The 14780-nt window shown below is 39.4% G+C and overlaps 1 protein-coding gene across 1 annotated transcript; it reads right to left on the bottom strand.

Moving 5' to 3' along the window:
- Positions 1-3252: 3252 nt before the first annotated feature.
- LOC146388389 (myosin heavy chain, fast skeletal muscle-like) lies at positions 3253-13330 on the bottom strand. The gene is made up of 38 exons (XM_084925669.1): positions 13209-13330; positions 12958-13114; positions 12829-12856; positions 12630-12741; positions 12444-12536; positions 12293-12356; positions 11664-11762; positions 11470-11573; positions 11238-11376; positions 11034-11152; positions 10785-10934; positions 10530-10700; positions 10136-10442; positions 9927-10000; positions 9752-9839; positions 9542-9659; positions 9305-9428; positions 9089-9225; positions 8730-8985; positions 8293-8535; positions 7986-8162; positions 7730-7875; positions 7544-7634; positions 7051-7440; positions 6819-6945; positions 6574-6692; positions 6161-6357; positions 5885-6068; positions 5626-5791; positions 5368-5492; positions 4966-5274; positions 4674-4877; positions 4466-4591; positions 4208-4378; positions 3969-4073; positions 3783-3878; positions 3537-3668; positions 3253-3340 (listed from the first exon to the last, which is right to left on the bottom strand). The coding sequence occupies exons 1-38, from the start codon at positions 13293-13295 to the stop codon at positions 3323-3325; spliced, it is 5553 nt and encodes a 1850-aa protein (XP_084781795.1). The 5' UTR covers positions 13296-13330; the 3' UTR covers positions 3253-3322.
- Positions 13331-14780: the final 1450 nt, after the last annotated feature.

Below are 14780 nucleotides of genomic sequence, written 5' to 3'. Positions count from 1 at the left end.
GTCAAATATCAAATGCAGTATGTTGTGTGTTTTCACTGTAATTCCAAGGGGCAGTAGAATTGCAACAAAACTGCAGAGCAGACACACAGCATTACAACCAACAATGGAAACACTTTTTGATCTGCTTTTTATTTAGCCCTAGTAATACAGAAGAACACATTACATATAGTGCAGTCTAATGTCGCAGTGGTTTGCTAGGTGTACAGTATTAAGTGTCTTACTTCTTACTTACTAATATCTTAATACTTTTGTGAAAATACTATCGTAGTCCATATCGAGTCATAGATGAGTTTCTTTTGCTTGCACTTCTATCTGGACGAGTGCACTGAAATTTCTTAATTACATTGGAGCTACTAACTCTCTCTCATTAGAGAGAGCTAGTGATGAGTACTGTCTGATCACTTAGACATCTATGGATGCCACTAACATGCACAAAATCCCCCAATTTAATTGACAATTCTAGACATGAAGTGTCTGTGATACCTTCACTATTCACAAAGCCTTAAACTCTAATGAGACAAGGATAAGATCCCTTTACTATGATGAATGACAAATCAAGTACTCTGCCCAAACGAGAGGTCTGATAACATTATCCGTGGCTTCTCCAGAACCTTTCACACGTGTCTCAAGTGCTCAGGATGAAGTCATTTGCAAAAAGCACAGAGTGTCAAATGGTGGGCATCATCCTCAGCCTCTCTGGTAGGGTCTATGCCAGCATGCTGCAGAGTGTGTCTTTTAGTCGAACCTTTAATTCAGGAGGAACAATGCAGTTTTCATCCTAGTCATGGAACACTGGACCTGGTACTTCTTGCTATTCTTTTTATCCACATCACTTTGTTATTATTTTCTTCTGTCACGCCTTGCTATCCTGTTGTAGAGGTGAATAAAGTATCAGGCAGGAACATGAGTTTGAACCTGGAAATCAAAAGGATGATTCTGAATGTTGTCAGTACATATGCCACACAAGTGGAATTCTGGAGTAAGTTGGATAAAGTGATAGAGAGTGTTCCTGGGGAGAGAGTGGTGATTGTATCAGACTTTGACAAATAAAAATGAGCAGAGGTGATTAGGAGGTGTTGGGTAGGTATGGTATTAAGCAGTGAAATGCAGAAGAGCAGATGGTAGTGGGCTTTGTAAAAAAAAAAAAAATGGAAAAGGCTGTTGTGAACAGATATTTCAAAGAGAGAGATGACCATAGGGTGACATTAAAGAGCAGAGGAAAGGTCCAGCTCAAAATTTCAAATCCTCTTCCCTTTCATTTTACTGTGTGGATTGTTGGTCCCCACAAGTATAGTAGTATGCCAATTTCCTGTCCTCACAAAAATGTCTAAACATGTACACACACACACACACACACACACACACACACACACACACACACACACACACACACACACACACACACACAAACGCACGTGTATAGATAGATGTGCTGTGGGGGAGATATCAGATTTTGTTAGAGGTCTGTCCACATTTTCAGTTGAGGTAAGCTGTACTGCATGATCCGAAATAGAAAGTAGAAAGGCACCACCAATTGTGGCCTTATATGTGAGTGAGCATTACAGTATTATATCAGTGACACTGTTTTATGGTGACTTGCACTGCCTTAAACTCAACTTGTATTTTTACAAGCAAACTGGATTTTGGTCCGTCTTTTTTACTGCTTTGCCTTTCTCAAAAGTAAATGTATACCAGAGTTGTATATATAGAGCAGCGCAGCTACAAATACTATCCAGAAAAAATATGTGATGTTATTATGGCAGTTGTTGAATATACCTATTAAAGTTTGGTACGATATATTTGGACATTTTAATATAAACACATATATACAGCTCTGTCTGAAGGAATATTTTTATAACTGTAAATAGATTGGATGTAAAAGGTCAATCTCAGGCATTATCAGTTTTTGACTGTGAATTTGTGGTAATATTTAGCCTAAAATGTTTAACTTGCTAAAGATGCAAAATGCATATTGTTCTACAGTGAATTTTTTAATTACCCACCCAAAGCACTGAATTCAATTGTTTCAAAAACTTCCATGGCAACACATGTTTAAAATCAAGCACATAGGCATGCAGTCTTCTTTTCCAATCATTTATTGCAGAACGGGTCTCTCTCAGGAGCTCAGTGAATTCCAACGTGGTAACATTATAGAATACCACCTGTGCAACAAGTCCAGTAGTGAAACTTCCTTGTTACTAAATATTCTACACTCAACTGTTAGTGGTGTTATAACGAAGTGGAAGTGATTAGGAACCACAGCAGCTCAGCCATGTATTGGTAAGCCACATAAATTGATAAAGCAGGGTCTCACATAGTGCACAGAGGTCACCAACTTTCTGGAGTCAGTCACTACAACACTCTAAACTTCATGTGGTCTTCAGATTAGCTCATGAACAGTGTTTAGAGAGCTTCATGGAATGGGTTTCCTTGGCTACGCAGTTGCACTAAGGCCTTACATAACCAGGCACAATGCAATGCATAAGATGCAGAAAAGCACGCTGACACTGTTGCAGTATTCATGTTTTCTGGATGAGAGATGAATCGCGCCGGTGTGAAGTTATTTTACACAAAATGGCCTTGGCCCCTTAGTTCCGGTGAAATGTTTCAACACACCAAGACATTTTGGACAGTTTCATGCTCCTAGCTTTGTGGGAACAGTTTAGGGACAGCCCTTTCCTGGTCTAACATGATGGAGTGCCAGTGCACAAGTTGGATGGGGGAATTTGGTGTGCAAGAACTTGACTGGCCTGCCAGAGTCCTGACCAAAACCTGATTAAACACCTTTGGAATGAATTAGACTGTGAACCAGGCCTTCTCATCCAACATCATTGTCTGACCTTACAAATATATTTCTGGAAGAATGGTTGAAAATTCCCATAGATACATTCCTAAAACTTGTGTAAAGCCAGAATAGCTGAAGCTGTTATAGCTGCAAAGAATGGGCTGACATCAGGCATTACGAAAAATGTATATTAAAAGTATCTTGGTTTGTGTGAAATGTGTTTTCTTTTACAGGTTAACTTAACTCTGCCATCACTAATACTGAACACAAGAAGGGAGAACACTAAGGAAAAAGTGCTGTCCTCATTTCATAGGACGATGTCCTGTAGGTATGAATCACGATTATTCTGAAGAAACTATTGTGTTAAAAATTGTATATGTGAATGTGACTTTTTTTAGAATAAAAAATAAATTAAACTCTTTACATTTCATGAAATCATAATGAAAGTGTTTATTGAATTAATACATCATAAGCGGACAATTTAACAGTTAGTTCATATTTTATGAACGCTGCCAAAAAGTTCCAAAAGAATGTGTCTTATTCAGCACTTTCACCCTGCAAAAAAATAATGAAAGGTAAAATTATTCAACACATATTATCAACATTAAAACAATTCATTCTACATTGTAAATACAGTATCTACACTCTCTTCTCTCTTCAATTCACAGAAAATTATTAACATAAAGCTCTTATATCAAACAACTCCATTAAACAACGGTACATTTTTTGTAAAACAAATTACATGAATTACCTTTCCAGCATCACGGCTCTTGGCTCTCAGTTTGTTGACCTGAGATTCAGCAATGTCAGCACGTTCCTGAGCTTCCTCCATCTCATGTTGGACCTTTCTCAGTCTGGACATGTGGGTGTTGGCCTGTTCCTCCTGTTCAGTGCAACAATATGTTTTATTTAAAAACATATCTGATCATATATGAGAGATATCTCAGTTATGAAGCTGTGAATTCCATATGTAAAAATCACAAAACATTTTACTCACAGCCTCCTCAGCCTGTCTCTTGTAAGCCTTGACTTTGAGCTGCAGCTTGTCCACCAGATCCTGAAGTCTGACCAAATTCTTCTTGTCCTCCTCAGTCTGCATAAACAACAAACTGTTACTGACGGCTGAAGAAGAAAGAATTTAGGAACTTAAATGTAATAGATATTTAGGTAAATGTGTAATCACCTGGTAGGTGAGCTCCTTCACTCTCCTCTCATATTTGCGGACTCCTTTAACAGCATCAGCTCCACGTCTTTGCTCAGCTTCAACTTCAGTTTCTAGTTCACGGACCTTTAATGCCATGATAAGTAATCAGCTTTTAATAAATATTAAGAGTAGAAAGAAAATGGGTGGAGATCATGTGATGGCATCAAAGTGTTTATTTAATACTTGAATAATAACTCAAGAATATATGCAGTACATACCCTGGACTCCAGTTTCTGGAGCTGCTTCTTGCCACCCTTCATGGCGAGGTTCTCTGCCTCATCCAGACGGTGCTGAAGGTCCTTGACTGTGACCTCCAGGTTCTTCTTCATCCTCTCCAGGTGAGCACTGGTGTCCTGCTCCTTCTTCAGCTCCTCAGCCATCATGGCAGCCTGAAAGTATGGGTGGTGTTGGGATTATTGACCAAGCATGAACAAGAATTTTGAAAAGAAAAGAAGGCTTGTAAAGTACTAACTTACATCAGTGATAGCCTTTTTGGCCTTCTCCTCAGCATTTCTTGCTTCCTGAACTGCATCATCCACCTCACCCTGAACCTGGACAAGGTCAGCCTCCAGCTTCTTCTTGGTGTTCAAAAGACTGGTGTTCTGAATGAAAAAGAAACCATTTTAATGATGTGATTCTCACTCTCTGATGTCTCAAAGTTCTTGTAAAGTAATGAATACCAACCTGAGAGTGAAGCAGTCCAACACGCTCACTAGCATCAACCAACTCCTGCTCAGCTACTTTGCGTCCTCTCTCTGTCTGCTCCAGAGCGGCTCTCAGCTCCTCAATCTCAGCCACCATTAGACCATTTCTGCGCTCCACCATGGCTACCTGCTCCTTCATGTCTTCCTGTCCTCTGACTGCGTCATCCAGGTGCAGCTGAGCATCCTGATGACAAACAAACAAAAGATATTATCATTGTTTGCTTGGAGGTTAATTAAAAATTCACACACACACAAACCATCTACCAACTCACCTTGAGCTGTCCTTGGACATTCCTCAGTTGTTTCTGGGCCTCAGCAGCCTGTCTGTTGGCATGGCTCAACTGAATCTCCATCTCATTCAGGTCTCCCTCCATCTTCTTCTTGACTCTCAGGGCATCATTCCTGCTCCTGACCTCAGCATCAAGAGTGCTCTGCATGGAGTCAATCACCCTCTGGCTGTTCCTCTTGATCTGCTCCATCTCCTCGTCCTTCTCTGCCAGCTTCCTGTCAATCTCACCTTTCACCTGGTTTAGCTCAAGCTGAACACGAAGGATCTTGGCCTCCTCGTGCTCCAGAGTTCCCTTTAAATAAAGGTTTATTTCAACATAAACTGGAGAAGGGATACTTTTATAAATGTAATTACAAACAAAGTACATTTTTATAAAATACATTACCTCAGCTTCCTCCAGAGCTGTCTGAATTTCAGACTTCTCAGTCTCAACAGTCTTCTTGGCCTTTTCCAGCTCATGGATGCTCTTTCCAGTCTCACCAATCTGCTCAGTCAGATCTGAGATCTCCTCTACAGAGCAAACACAGCCAAGAGTTTTAGTACTTGGAGCTGATATATGCAAATGTTTTTGCCACAACAAAAGCTGTAAATGAATATAAACATTAGAATCATATCCATATGATCTATAGCAAGATAGGCATACGCTGCAGGTTCTTGTTCTCTCTCTTCATGGTCTCAAGATGATCCAGAGCCTCTTCATATGAGTTCTTCATCTTGAACAACTCAGTGCTGAGAGAACGAGCCTCCTTTTGGGCTCCTTCCAGCTCTGCCTGGCTCTCCTCATACTTCTGCTTCCATTCTGCCAGGACCTAGATTAATTCAAAATTAATTAATTTAATAATTAGTTATTGTAATGGGTGTAATTTCTCCTTTGATGACAGAGGTTATGTTTAAAACTTTACTTTATCAAAGTTCCTCTGCTTCTTGTCAAGGTTGGCAGCCAGAGAATTAGCTCTCTCCACGTCAATCATGAGGTCCTCCACCTCACCCTGCAGCCTCTGCTTGGTCTTCTCCAGTGAGGCACACTTGGAGTTCACAGCCTCAATGGATTCCTCAGCCTCCTGCAGGCGCTGGGCAAGCTTTTTCCTATCGTTTAAATAATTTTGTTTTTATTAAGGCTGAATTGGTTGGTTTTAAGTCTGAAAACTAATTTAAACAATGAAAGTATGGTGACTTACTTGGCCTCCTCCAGCTCCTCAGTGCGCTGGATAGCATCAGTCTCATATTTGGATCGCCACTGAGCCACCTCACTGTTGGCCTTGGACATTCCTCGCTGCAGCTCAGCTTTGGCCTCCTGCTCCTCCTCAAACTGCTCTCTGAGCAGATCACAGTCATGACGTGCTGACTGAACAGCATGAGCCAGGGCGTTCTTGGCCTGTTGAAGTGACAGTTGATTTTAGATTTCGATATTTTATTGTTGAAATCAATTTTAAAGTCTAATGGTGAGAGGATAACAAATTTAAGAGGTAAAACCTAAGAAAGAAATTAGAGGATGATCTGTCTCAGAGTTACTGAGTGTCTCTGTAACTGATTAAAACTTGTCTCTGTTTGAAGTGCTGAAATTTAACAGAAGAGCGAAAATATTTCAGACCTTCACTTCCTCCTCAACGTGTCTCTTCAGTTCCTCAATCTGCTGAGTGAAGGCCTGCTTGCCCCTTGTGAGCTGAGAAACAAGAGCTTCTTTCTCCTCAAGCTGGCGACTGAATTCACCTGTAAATAACACACATGTATTAAGCCCAGTTTGTTCCATTTCACCCACTGATTGGTTGTAGTTTTAGGTACCTGTAAATGACAAATTTCCAGAGACAGACTGTTTCTTTGTTATACATCACTTACCATTCTCTGTTTGAAGTCTCGCCTTCTGGGCATTAATGTCATTCAGCTGACGAACATTCTCATCATTTTTGGCTTTGAGTTCACTTAGTTGATCCTCAAGAGTCCTGCACATTTTCTCTAAGTTGCCCTGTCACCAAGTAATGTCATATCCATGTTAACAGTTAATGAGCTGCTTTGGAGGTCCTGAAATGTAAAAAAGAAAAAATCTGTTCTCTATAAATAGTGTCCGCACCTTTGCTTTAGCAACAGCCTCCATGTTGCTGGAGAGGTCATCAATCTCCATCTTGTACTCGCTCTTCTCTTTCTCCAGCTTCTGTTTGACACGCTGGAGGTTGTCAATCTGCTCTCCGAGCTCTGCAACAGTGTCAGCCTGCTTCTTACGGAGAGCTGCTGCAGTAGCTTCATGCTGCAGAGTTGATTCCTCAAGATCACGACGCAGTTTCTGGAACTCAGCCTCTCGCTTCTTGTTCATCTCAATCTGAGCAGCTGTTGCTCCACCAGCTTCCTCGAGCCTCTCACTGATCTCTTCAAGCTCCCTGGAGAGGTCGGCTCTCTGCTTCTCTACCTTAGCCCGAGCTGCCCTCTCAGCCTCAATCTCCTCTTCCAGCTCCTCAATACGAGCCTAGTTTTAAATTATTTGGATTTATCGATTAGAACCTAAACTAAACTAGGTTTTTGAATTGTAATGAACAATATTCTTTATGAACACAGGTCATTAGTGTTACCTGAAGTTCTTTAATCTTCTTCTGAAGTTGAGCACCAAGGGATTGTTCATCTTCAATTTTGCTGAGAAGTTGGCTGATTTCAAAGTCCTTCCTTGGTGTGGAAGAAGTATGGTTTTACGATCATAGTCCATATGATTATTGCAATGCAATGTGTGTAAAGAAAATTATTTACAAAAAAAGCCCTACTTCTTGATTTTCTCATCAGACTGCTGCTTGTCATTCTCCAGATCCATTATGGATTCCTGGGCCAGTTTCAAATCTCCCTCCAGCTTCCTCTTGGCTCTCTCAAGGTCCATGCGGAGCTTCTTCTCTTGCTCCAGTGAGCCCTCAAGCTATAAAGTCATGTCAGTTGATTCAAGTGGTTGGTATGACAATGATTTAGTACTAAAATTCTTTCCATAGAAAACAAAAAACAACAACGTAATTTTCATAGTTTTCTTACATCATCAACTTGCTGTTCCAGCTTTGTCTTGGACTTGGTCAGAGTGTTGACTTTGTCTTCCTCTGCCTGGAGATCATCCAGTGTTTGCTGATGGGCCTCTTGTAAGGCTTTCTTCTCCTTTGTTAACTTGGCAATTGACTCATCTTGAGATGCCATCTCCTCTGTCAGGTTTTTCACCTGAAATAATGTGAATACATTAAGTTTAATTTTGTTCGAGAATTTACTGATTATTTGAACGTTTAAGGTGTTTAAGGAGCAATATAACATGTTTTAATTGAACTAAGAATACAATCAAAATGAACTGAACCTTGTTTTCTGTGGCATGTTTCTCCTTCTCCACTTTGGCCAAGGTGAGCTCCAAGTCATCAATGTCTTTCTTCAGCTCAGAGCATTCATCCTCCAGCTTCCTCTTCTTAGCAGTCAGCTCAGCATTGATTTCCTCTTCATCCTCCAGTCTCTCACTTGTCTCTTTGAGTTTGGCCTCGAGCTGGATCTTGCTCTTAATGAGCCCCTCACACCTTTCTTCAGCATCAGAGAGATTGTCAACTTCCTATAATACATGTTGAACACAGTTAGATTATTTGTGAGTCACATTGTCCTAGTGTTTTCTTGATTGTACTTTTAGCTACACTTTTGTTTTAGCACATAAATAATCAGAGGATAAAATAAGCATGTGGCCTTTACATATCTAAATTTAATATACATGAACTATAGGTGTAATATAAAATTTTCTCTACTACTTACTGCAGCCACTTGAAGTTGCAGGTCATTCTTCTCCTGCAGCAGGCCGACCATCTTCTCTTCCAGTTCCTTCTTCTTGGCCAGAGCAGTAGCCAGGTCTGTCTGCATCTTCTCATAGTTCTCCTTCATGTTCTGCAACTCCTTCTCAGTCTCAGCACTCTTCAGAAGAGGCTTGATCTTGAAGTACAGTTTCAGCCATGGCCAGTTCTTGACATTCATGAAAGAACGGATGTTGTACTGGATGGAGAAGATAGATTCTCTAAAAACCAAATATGAGAGTGTTACTTTTAGTGTCGTAGGATCTTAATATGAGGAAGGAAATATAAAAGAGAATACAATAGAGTTTAGTATGACAATGTTACCTCCTCTCCATCATCTTCACAAACTCTTTCCTCATGACGTATCCTCTGCAGAGAGCCTGAGTCATGGTCACCAGCTCAGCCAGTTTCTCATCTCTCATCTCCTCAAGAGTGCCCAGCAGACCAGCTTTGAAGAACACCTATTTAATCATTGAAAGCATAAGTACAAGTGCAAATGGACAGTGTTTTTTTAATGTCTATTAATATAATGAAGTGTACCTTTGTGTGCCCAAACATGTACTGTGTGTGATCCACATCAATGGAGCCAAGCAGCTTCTCTGAAGCTTTCTTGTTGTCAATGAACTGTCCCTCAGGGATGACGCTGGCATTCAACACTTTGTATCTTTAAGACAGAATCAGGTTGTTACTTAGATTTTTCTTTCACCATATTCAAGTTTGTCCTTTACAACAACCATGAAACCATTTCTGCTTTCCAATATTGTAATGTGCTGTCACCTCTGCTTGAAGTCACCATAGAGGATTCTGCTGGGGAAACCCTTCCTGCAGATTCTGATGCCCTCCAGTACACCGTTACACCTCAGCTGGTGGATGACCAGGAAGTTCTCCATAAGACCTGAGAGTCAGAAATGCATAATGTTTCAAATCATTTCTATATTCTTACTGTCATTTTTACAGTTAATATTACTGTGGGGTCCTGTGGGGTACCTGGGGTCTTTGTCTCATTGGGAATCAGGCAACGGACAAAGTGAGGATGAGTGCTTCTTAAGTTGGTCATCAGCTTGGCCAGATTCTCCTGTAGATCAGCATCATTAGATAATAGGTTAATACTATTTAAAAATGAGCATTTAATTTACATATATATATATAAATCTATACATACTCTGAAAAGAGCAGACACAGTCTGGAAGGAACCACCCTTCTTCTTACCACCCTTCTTGCCACCACCACCAGCCTCTGTTTTCATAAACAGTAAATTTCATTACTGGAATTGGAAAAAATATTTTTCACAGTATACATATTAGCCTGCAGTATGCACATTGTAGCTATCTGTACTGGACATGGGAGTTTGTGAGCACTTTTTTTTCTTACCTTCAGCTCCAGCATGGGCTGCGTACAGGAGGCACAGCAGTTTGTTTGATGACTTCTGGTAGAGCTGAACAACTGAGTCATTCAGTGGGTCCTTGTTCTTGTCCAGCCAGCCAGTGATATTGTAGTCCACTGTACCAGCATAGTGAACCAGGGAGAAGTGTGCCTCAGCCTTGCCCTTTCCAGGCTTTGGTTTCTCAAATGCTTTGGTCTTGCCAAGATGCTGATCGTGCAGCTTGTTCTTGAAAGTTGTGTCAGAGGCCTTGGGGAACATGCACTCCTCTTCAAGGATGGAGAAGATGCCCATTGGCTGAGAAAATATCACAAATCATATTAAAATTTCAAGGGAGGTAACATATGCAACCACATGTACATTTCTTCCTGAGCAGCTGTTTACCTTCTCAATAAGCTCAATGCAGGCAGCCAAGTCCATACCAAAGTCAATGAACTCCCAATGAATGCCTTCTTTCTTGTACTCCTCTTGCTCCAGGACAAACATGTGATGGTTGAAAAACTGTTGCAGTTTCTCATTGGTGAAGTTGATGCAGAGTTGCTCCAAGCTGTTGAACTGTAATAGTACAAACATGTCTAACTTCATGGCAATAAAGTCTTTAAAGTTTAAGAAATGTGGTGAAATGTTTCAAGTGCTCACATCAAAGATCTCAAACCCAGCGATATCCAGCACTCCAATGAAGAACTGTCTGGGCTGCTTTGTGTCCAGCATCTCATTGATACGGATAACCATCCACAAGAACATTTTCTCATAGATAGATTTGCACAGAGCCGAGACAGCATTGTTGACCTGGCAAACAAGAATTTATAATTATACAAAACCATATGAATACAGCTATAATGTTTATAATTATAATATGATAATACAAGTCTCCGTTTTTTAAATTACCTGTGGGACGGTCTGACCTTTGGTCACCATCTCATTGCCAACCTTGACTCTTGGGTAGCACAAAGCTTTCAGCATATCAGCCGAGTTCAGGCCCAGTAGGTACGCAATCTTGTCAGCCACTGTTGGATTAAAACAAATCATTATAATACCTAATAAATACAAATACTTCAAACATTTCTCCATTATAGAAATTTTTCACAATACCCTCAGTGCCATCAGGTTCAGCCTGCTCTTCACGCTGCTTCTGCTTGAATTTCATGTTGCCATGATGCATCACAGCACCAGTCAGCTTGTAGATGCTTAACTTCTCTTCAGCACTAAAGCCCAAGATGTCAATAGCAGTCTGTAAGAAAAAAATGAAATCAGCTATTAATAAATAAAACAAAAGAAGATATTTATGGTTAAGTATAAGATTCTGTGTCAAATGCAATTTTACATCTGTTGCAATGAACTCCTCCACATCATTGATGCTCTTGACAGTGATTTCACCCTGACTGATCATTGGATAGTCATAAGGGTTAGTTGTGATCAGAAGAGCCTCTGAAAGGAGAAATGAAGTTAACTTGTTTTTTTCTTAGAATGTGATTTTAATGGTTTTAAAATTTAAATTTAGGTGTCCTGTCAACATACCCAGAAGCTCAGGCTTGTGGCCTGTCATCAGCTGATAGAAGATATGGTAGCTCCTCTCAGCAGACAACTGGAAGGTGACACGGGACTTCTCCAGCAGATCTAAGGAAAACAGATTAATTTTGACACTGTAGACATAAGACATCACAGTCAAAACTGCAAAATGGATCATACATGCATTCGTTTCCTTGGCTGTCATTGGGCGTGTTCGAAACTTTTTTCAGTTCTGTTGCTTTACTTATAACGTGCTTCACAGTATACCTTATTATACTTTAAATGTTCTGTGAAGATGCAATATGTTCCTACTTATACTAACACACATGATAACTACTAGGTTACAGTATATAACTTATATATATAGTGTAACCACACTGTTCATGCATCCGTGTGTTTCACCAAAACAGACAATATTACTTCTTCTGAAATTAAGTGACTCATCTCTTTATGTGCTGTAAAATAACTAAACAGATCTGTTACATAATATTTAGGTTTTTTTGGTTGGTTTGGGGAGGGGGGCATTCTAGACTTATCAGTTTGATTCTCATTCCCCAGAGCTTGAATACATTTAAGTGACTAATTAAATATAATTTCTATCACAGATAATGGTAATTTGCACTGTGGTTCAAACTTACATGTTTCAATATCAGCTGAAGACAGCTTGCCAGATGTGCCAAAGTGAATCCTGATGAATTTACCCTATAGGGGTAGATCTTTATTAATATTGCCTTTCATGAGAGCAAGTAGTAAAAAGCTAATTTACATTAACTCATTTTAATCACTTACAAAACGAGAGGAGTTGTCATTCCTCACAGTCTTGGCATTACCGTAGGCCTCCAACAGAGGGTTGGCAGCAACAATCTGATCCTCAAGAGAGCCCTGCAAGAATATATTGTTTTTATGTGAGCTGATCTTTCAAAATTTATTTTCTTTTTCTGCCACAAAGACTTTGATGCAGAATAAAGAATCTACCTGCATTTTGCCAGGTGTTGGCTCAGCCTTCTTACCACCAAGAGCTGCAATTGTTGCAAAGTACTGGATGACACGTTTGGTGTTGACAGTCTTTCCTGCACCAGATTCTCCACTGGGGTTTATGGGACACATTGTTAAATTTAAGCTTCAGTAACTTAAAGTTTTTATAGATTTTGTATACAGTTTGTATTATACTCACGTAATCAGGACAGACTGGTTCTCCCGATCTAAAAGAAAGATACACAGCACAGAGTTCTGATGTATCATCGATTCATCATCAACGATTAAATGCCATCTGTCTTTAATTTTAATAGGGAATTGATCTTACCAGTGAGCATGAACTGATAGGCATTGTCAGAGATGGAGAAGATGTGGGGTGGAGCCTCAATCCTCTTCTTTCCTCTGTATGCTCCTACACATGTAGCATCATATACAGGAAGCCACTTGTAGGGATTGACGACAACGCAGAACAACCCAGAGTAGGTCTGTATCATAGACAATAAATATCATTTAAACATTTACAGACCAGCATGATATTTTCATTTTACACACAGCAAACATAGGAAAGTGAAAACTTACGTAGATCATCCATGATGCATAACGCTCTTTGAGGTTAAACAACACAGATGGCTCATTAAGGTGGGTCATCATGGCCATGTCCTCCATCTTATCAAACTTTGGAGGGTTTCTAGCGTGGATTTCATCCTCCTTTACAGTGACCGTCTGAATAGAAAATTAAGATCACTTAGAAAAAATCAGCTTTCAAAGTTTGGCACTATATATTTAACAAATAGATAAAGTAAATTGATAATTCATCTACCTTTCCATCGTCTGTCTCAACAGTGGCTTTACCACCCTCCTTCTTGGTAAGTTTCCCCTTGACATACATCTCATCAGGAACAGTCACAAAGAAGGCCGTCTTGGCATCAAATGGAGCAGTCTGGGCCTCAATCCTCTCCTTTTCTGGCTTGCGGAGGTAAATGGCCGCCGCGCCATACTGTGCCATCTCCGCGTCTGTGCTCATGGTGGCACTTTACTAGAGACTGAAAATATGATGGATTGACACATAAATCTTTTACTGTACTTATTATACAAATCATAATTAACATCCATTCTTTTTGATTCGTGGATTTTACCTCAGCTGATGCAAACAGAACTTCCTTGGTATCCTGTGTATGTCAAGGTGCTATAAAATAAGTAAACGTATATCAATGGACATTTTACTCTTCAGTTTAAGAATCCATTCAAAAAGTAAAATTTTCAGTGTCAAAAAAAAAATTTAATAACTGAACACTTAAAAATGTAAAATATAAACTTAATGAGAGCATATAATACACAGTAGATAAAACATGGTAGCTGAATCTTTTACTGTACTCACCCGTCTTAGATGCCTGTCAGTTAGAGCAAATGTCCAGAGCTGCTGCTTTTATAGACAACGGCTCTGCTTCCTCAGCATTTACACTCTCCTTAGTTTGGTCATGAATGTCTGACACCTTGCTTCTTGATACTGATATGGTCAAAAATAAATGAATTATCTTGCTTCATTTACTACATATGTAATCCCTCTTTTCTAATACAACATACTTTCAAATATAAACAATTCAGCTGTATTCCTTAGTGAAAAAAATATTGCCAATGTATTGTGGTTTATTTGGTATATTTCTTTAAGTGATTATGCTCCTAAATATGGAAAATGTAAGAAATGTTAACAATATAGTTAGTGGTAAATTAAAATAGTGCTCTGCATGGTTTGGGGATTATTCATTCTAATAACTTTTGAAGATAAATTGATATTAATTTGATACAGTTTATACTAAGCTTATCTGTGTGTCCAACTATCTTTGATATTTTGATAGCCAGTTTTAAACTTCTAGTGCCACTGGTGTATAATTACAGGACATAAAAATCGTCAGACTTTCTGTATTGCCAGAAGGGTGTTATATATAGCTACCAGGAACATAATATTAAATAATTTATTACTATAAAATAATTTGTTATAAATACATTTAATTTCTGTGTGGATAGAAGTGAACGTACAGCTTTTAGCTTATAATTTTGATAAACTAATTAAATGATATATTCTTACAGGAAGGGAAAATCTGGGATCATAGCAAGGATTAGCTTTTATTTCCCAAGCTTGCACAGACTTGG

Source organism: Perissodus microlepis, chromosome 4 (assembly GCF_051167445.1).
Source record: "Perissodus microlepis isolate ML-2025 ecotype Zambia chromosome 4, ASM5116744v1, whole genome shotgun sequence".
Lineage (NCBI taxonomy): Eukaryota > Metazoa > Chordata > Actinopteri > Cichliformes > Cichlidae > Perissodus > Perissodus microlepis.
This window is presented reverse-complemented; position numbering and strand designations above follow the sequence as displayed.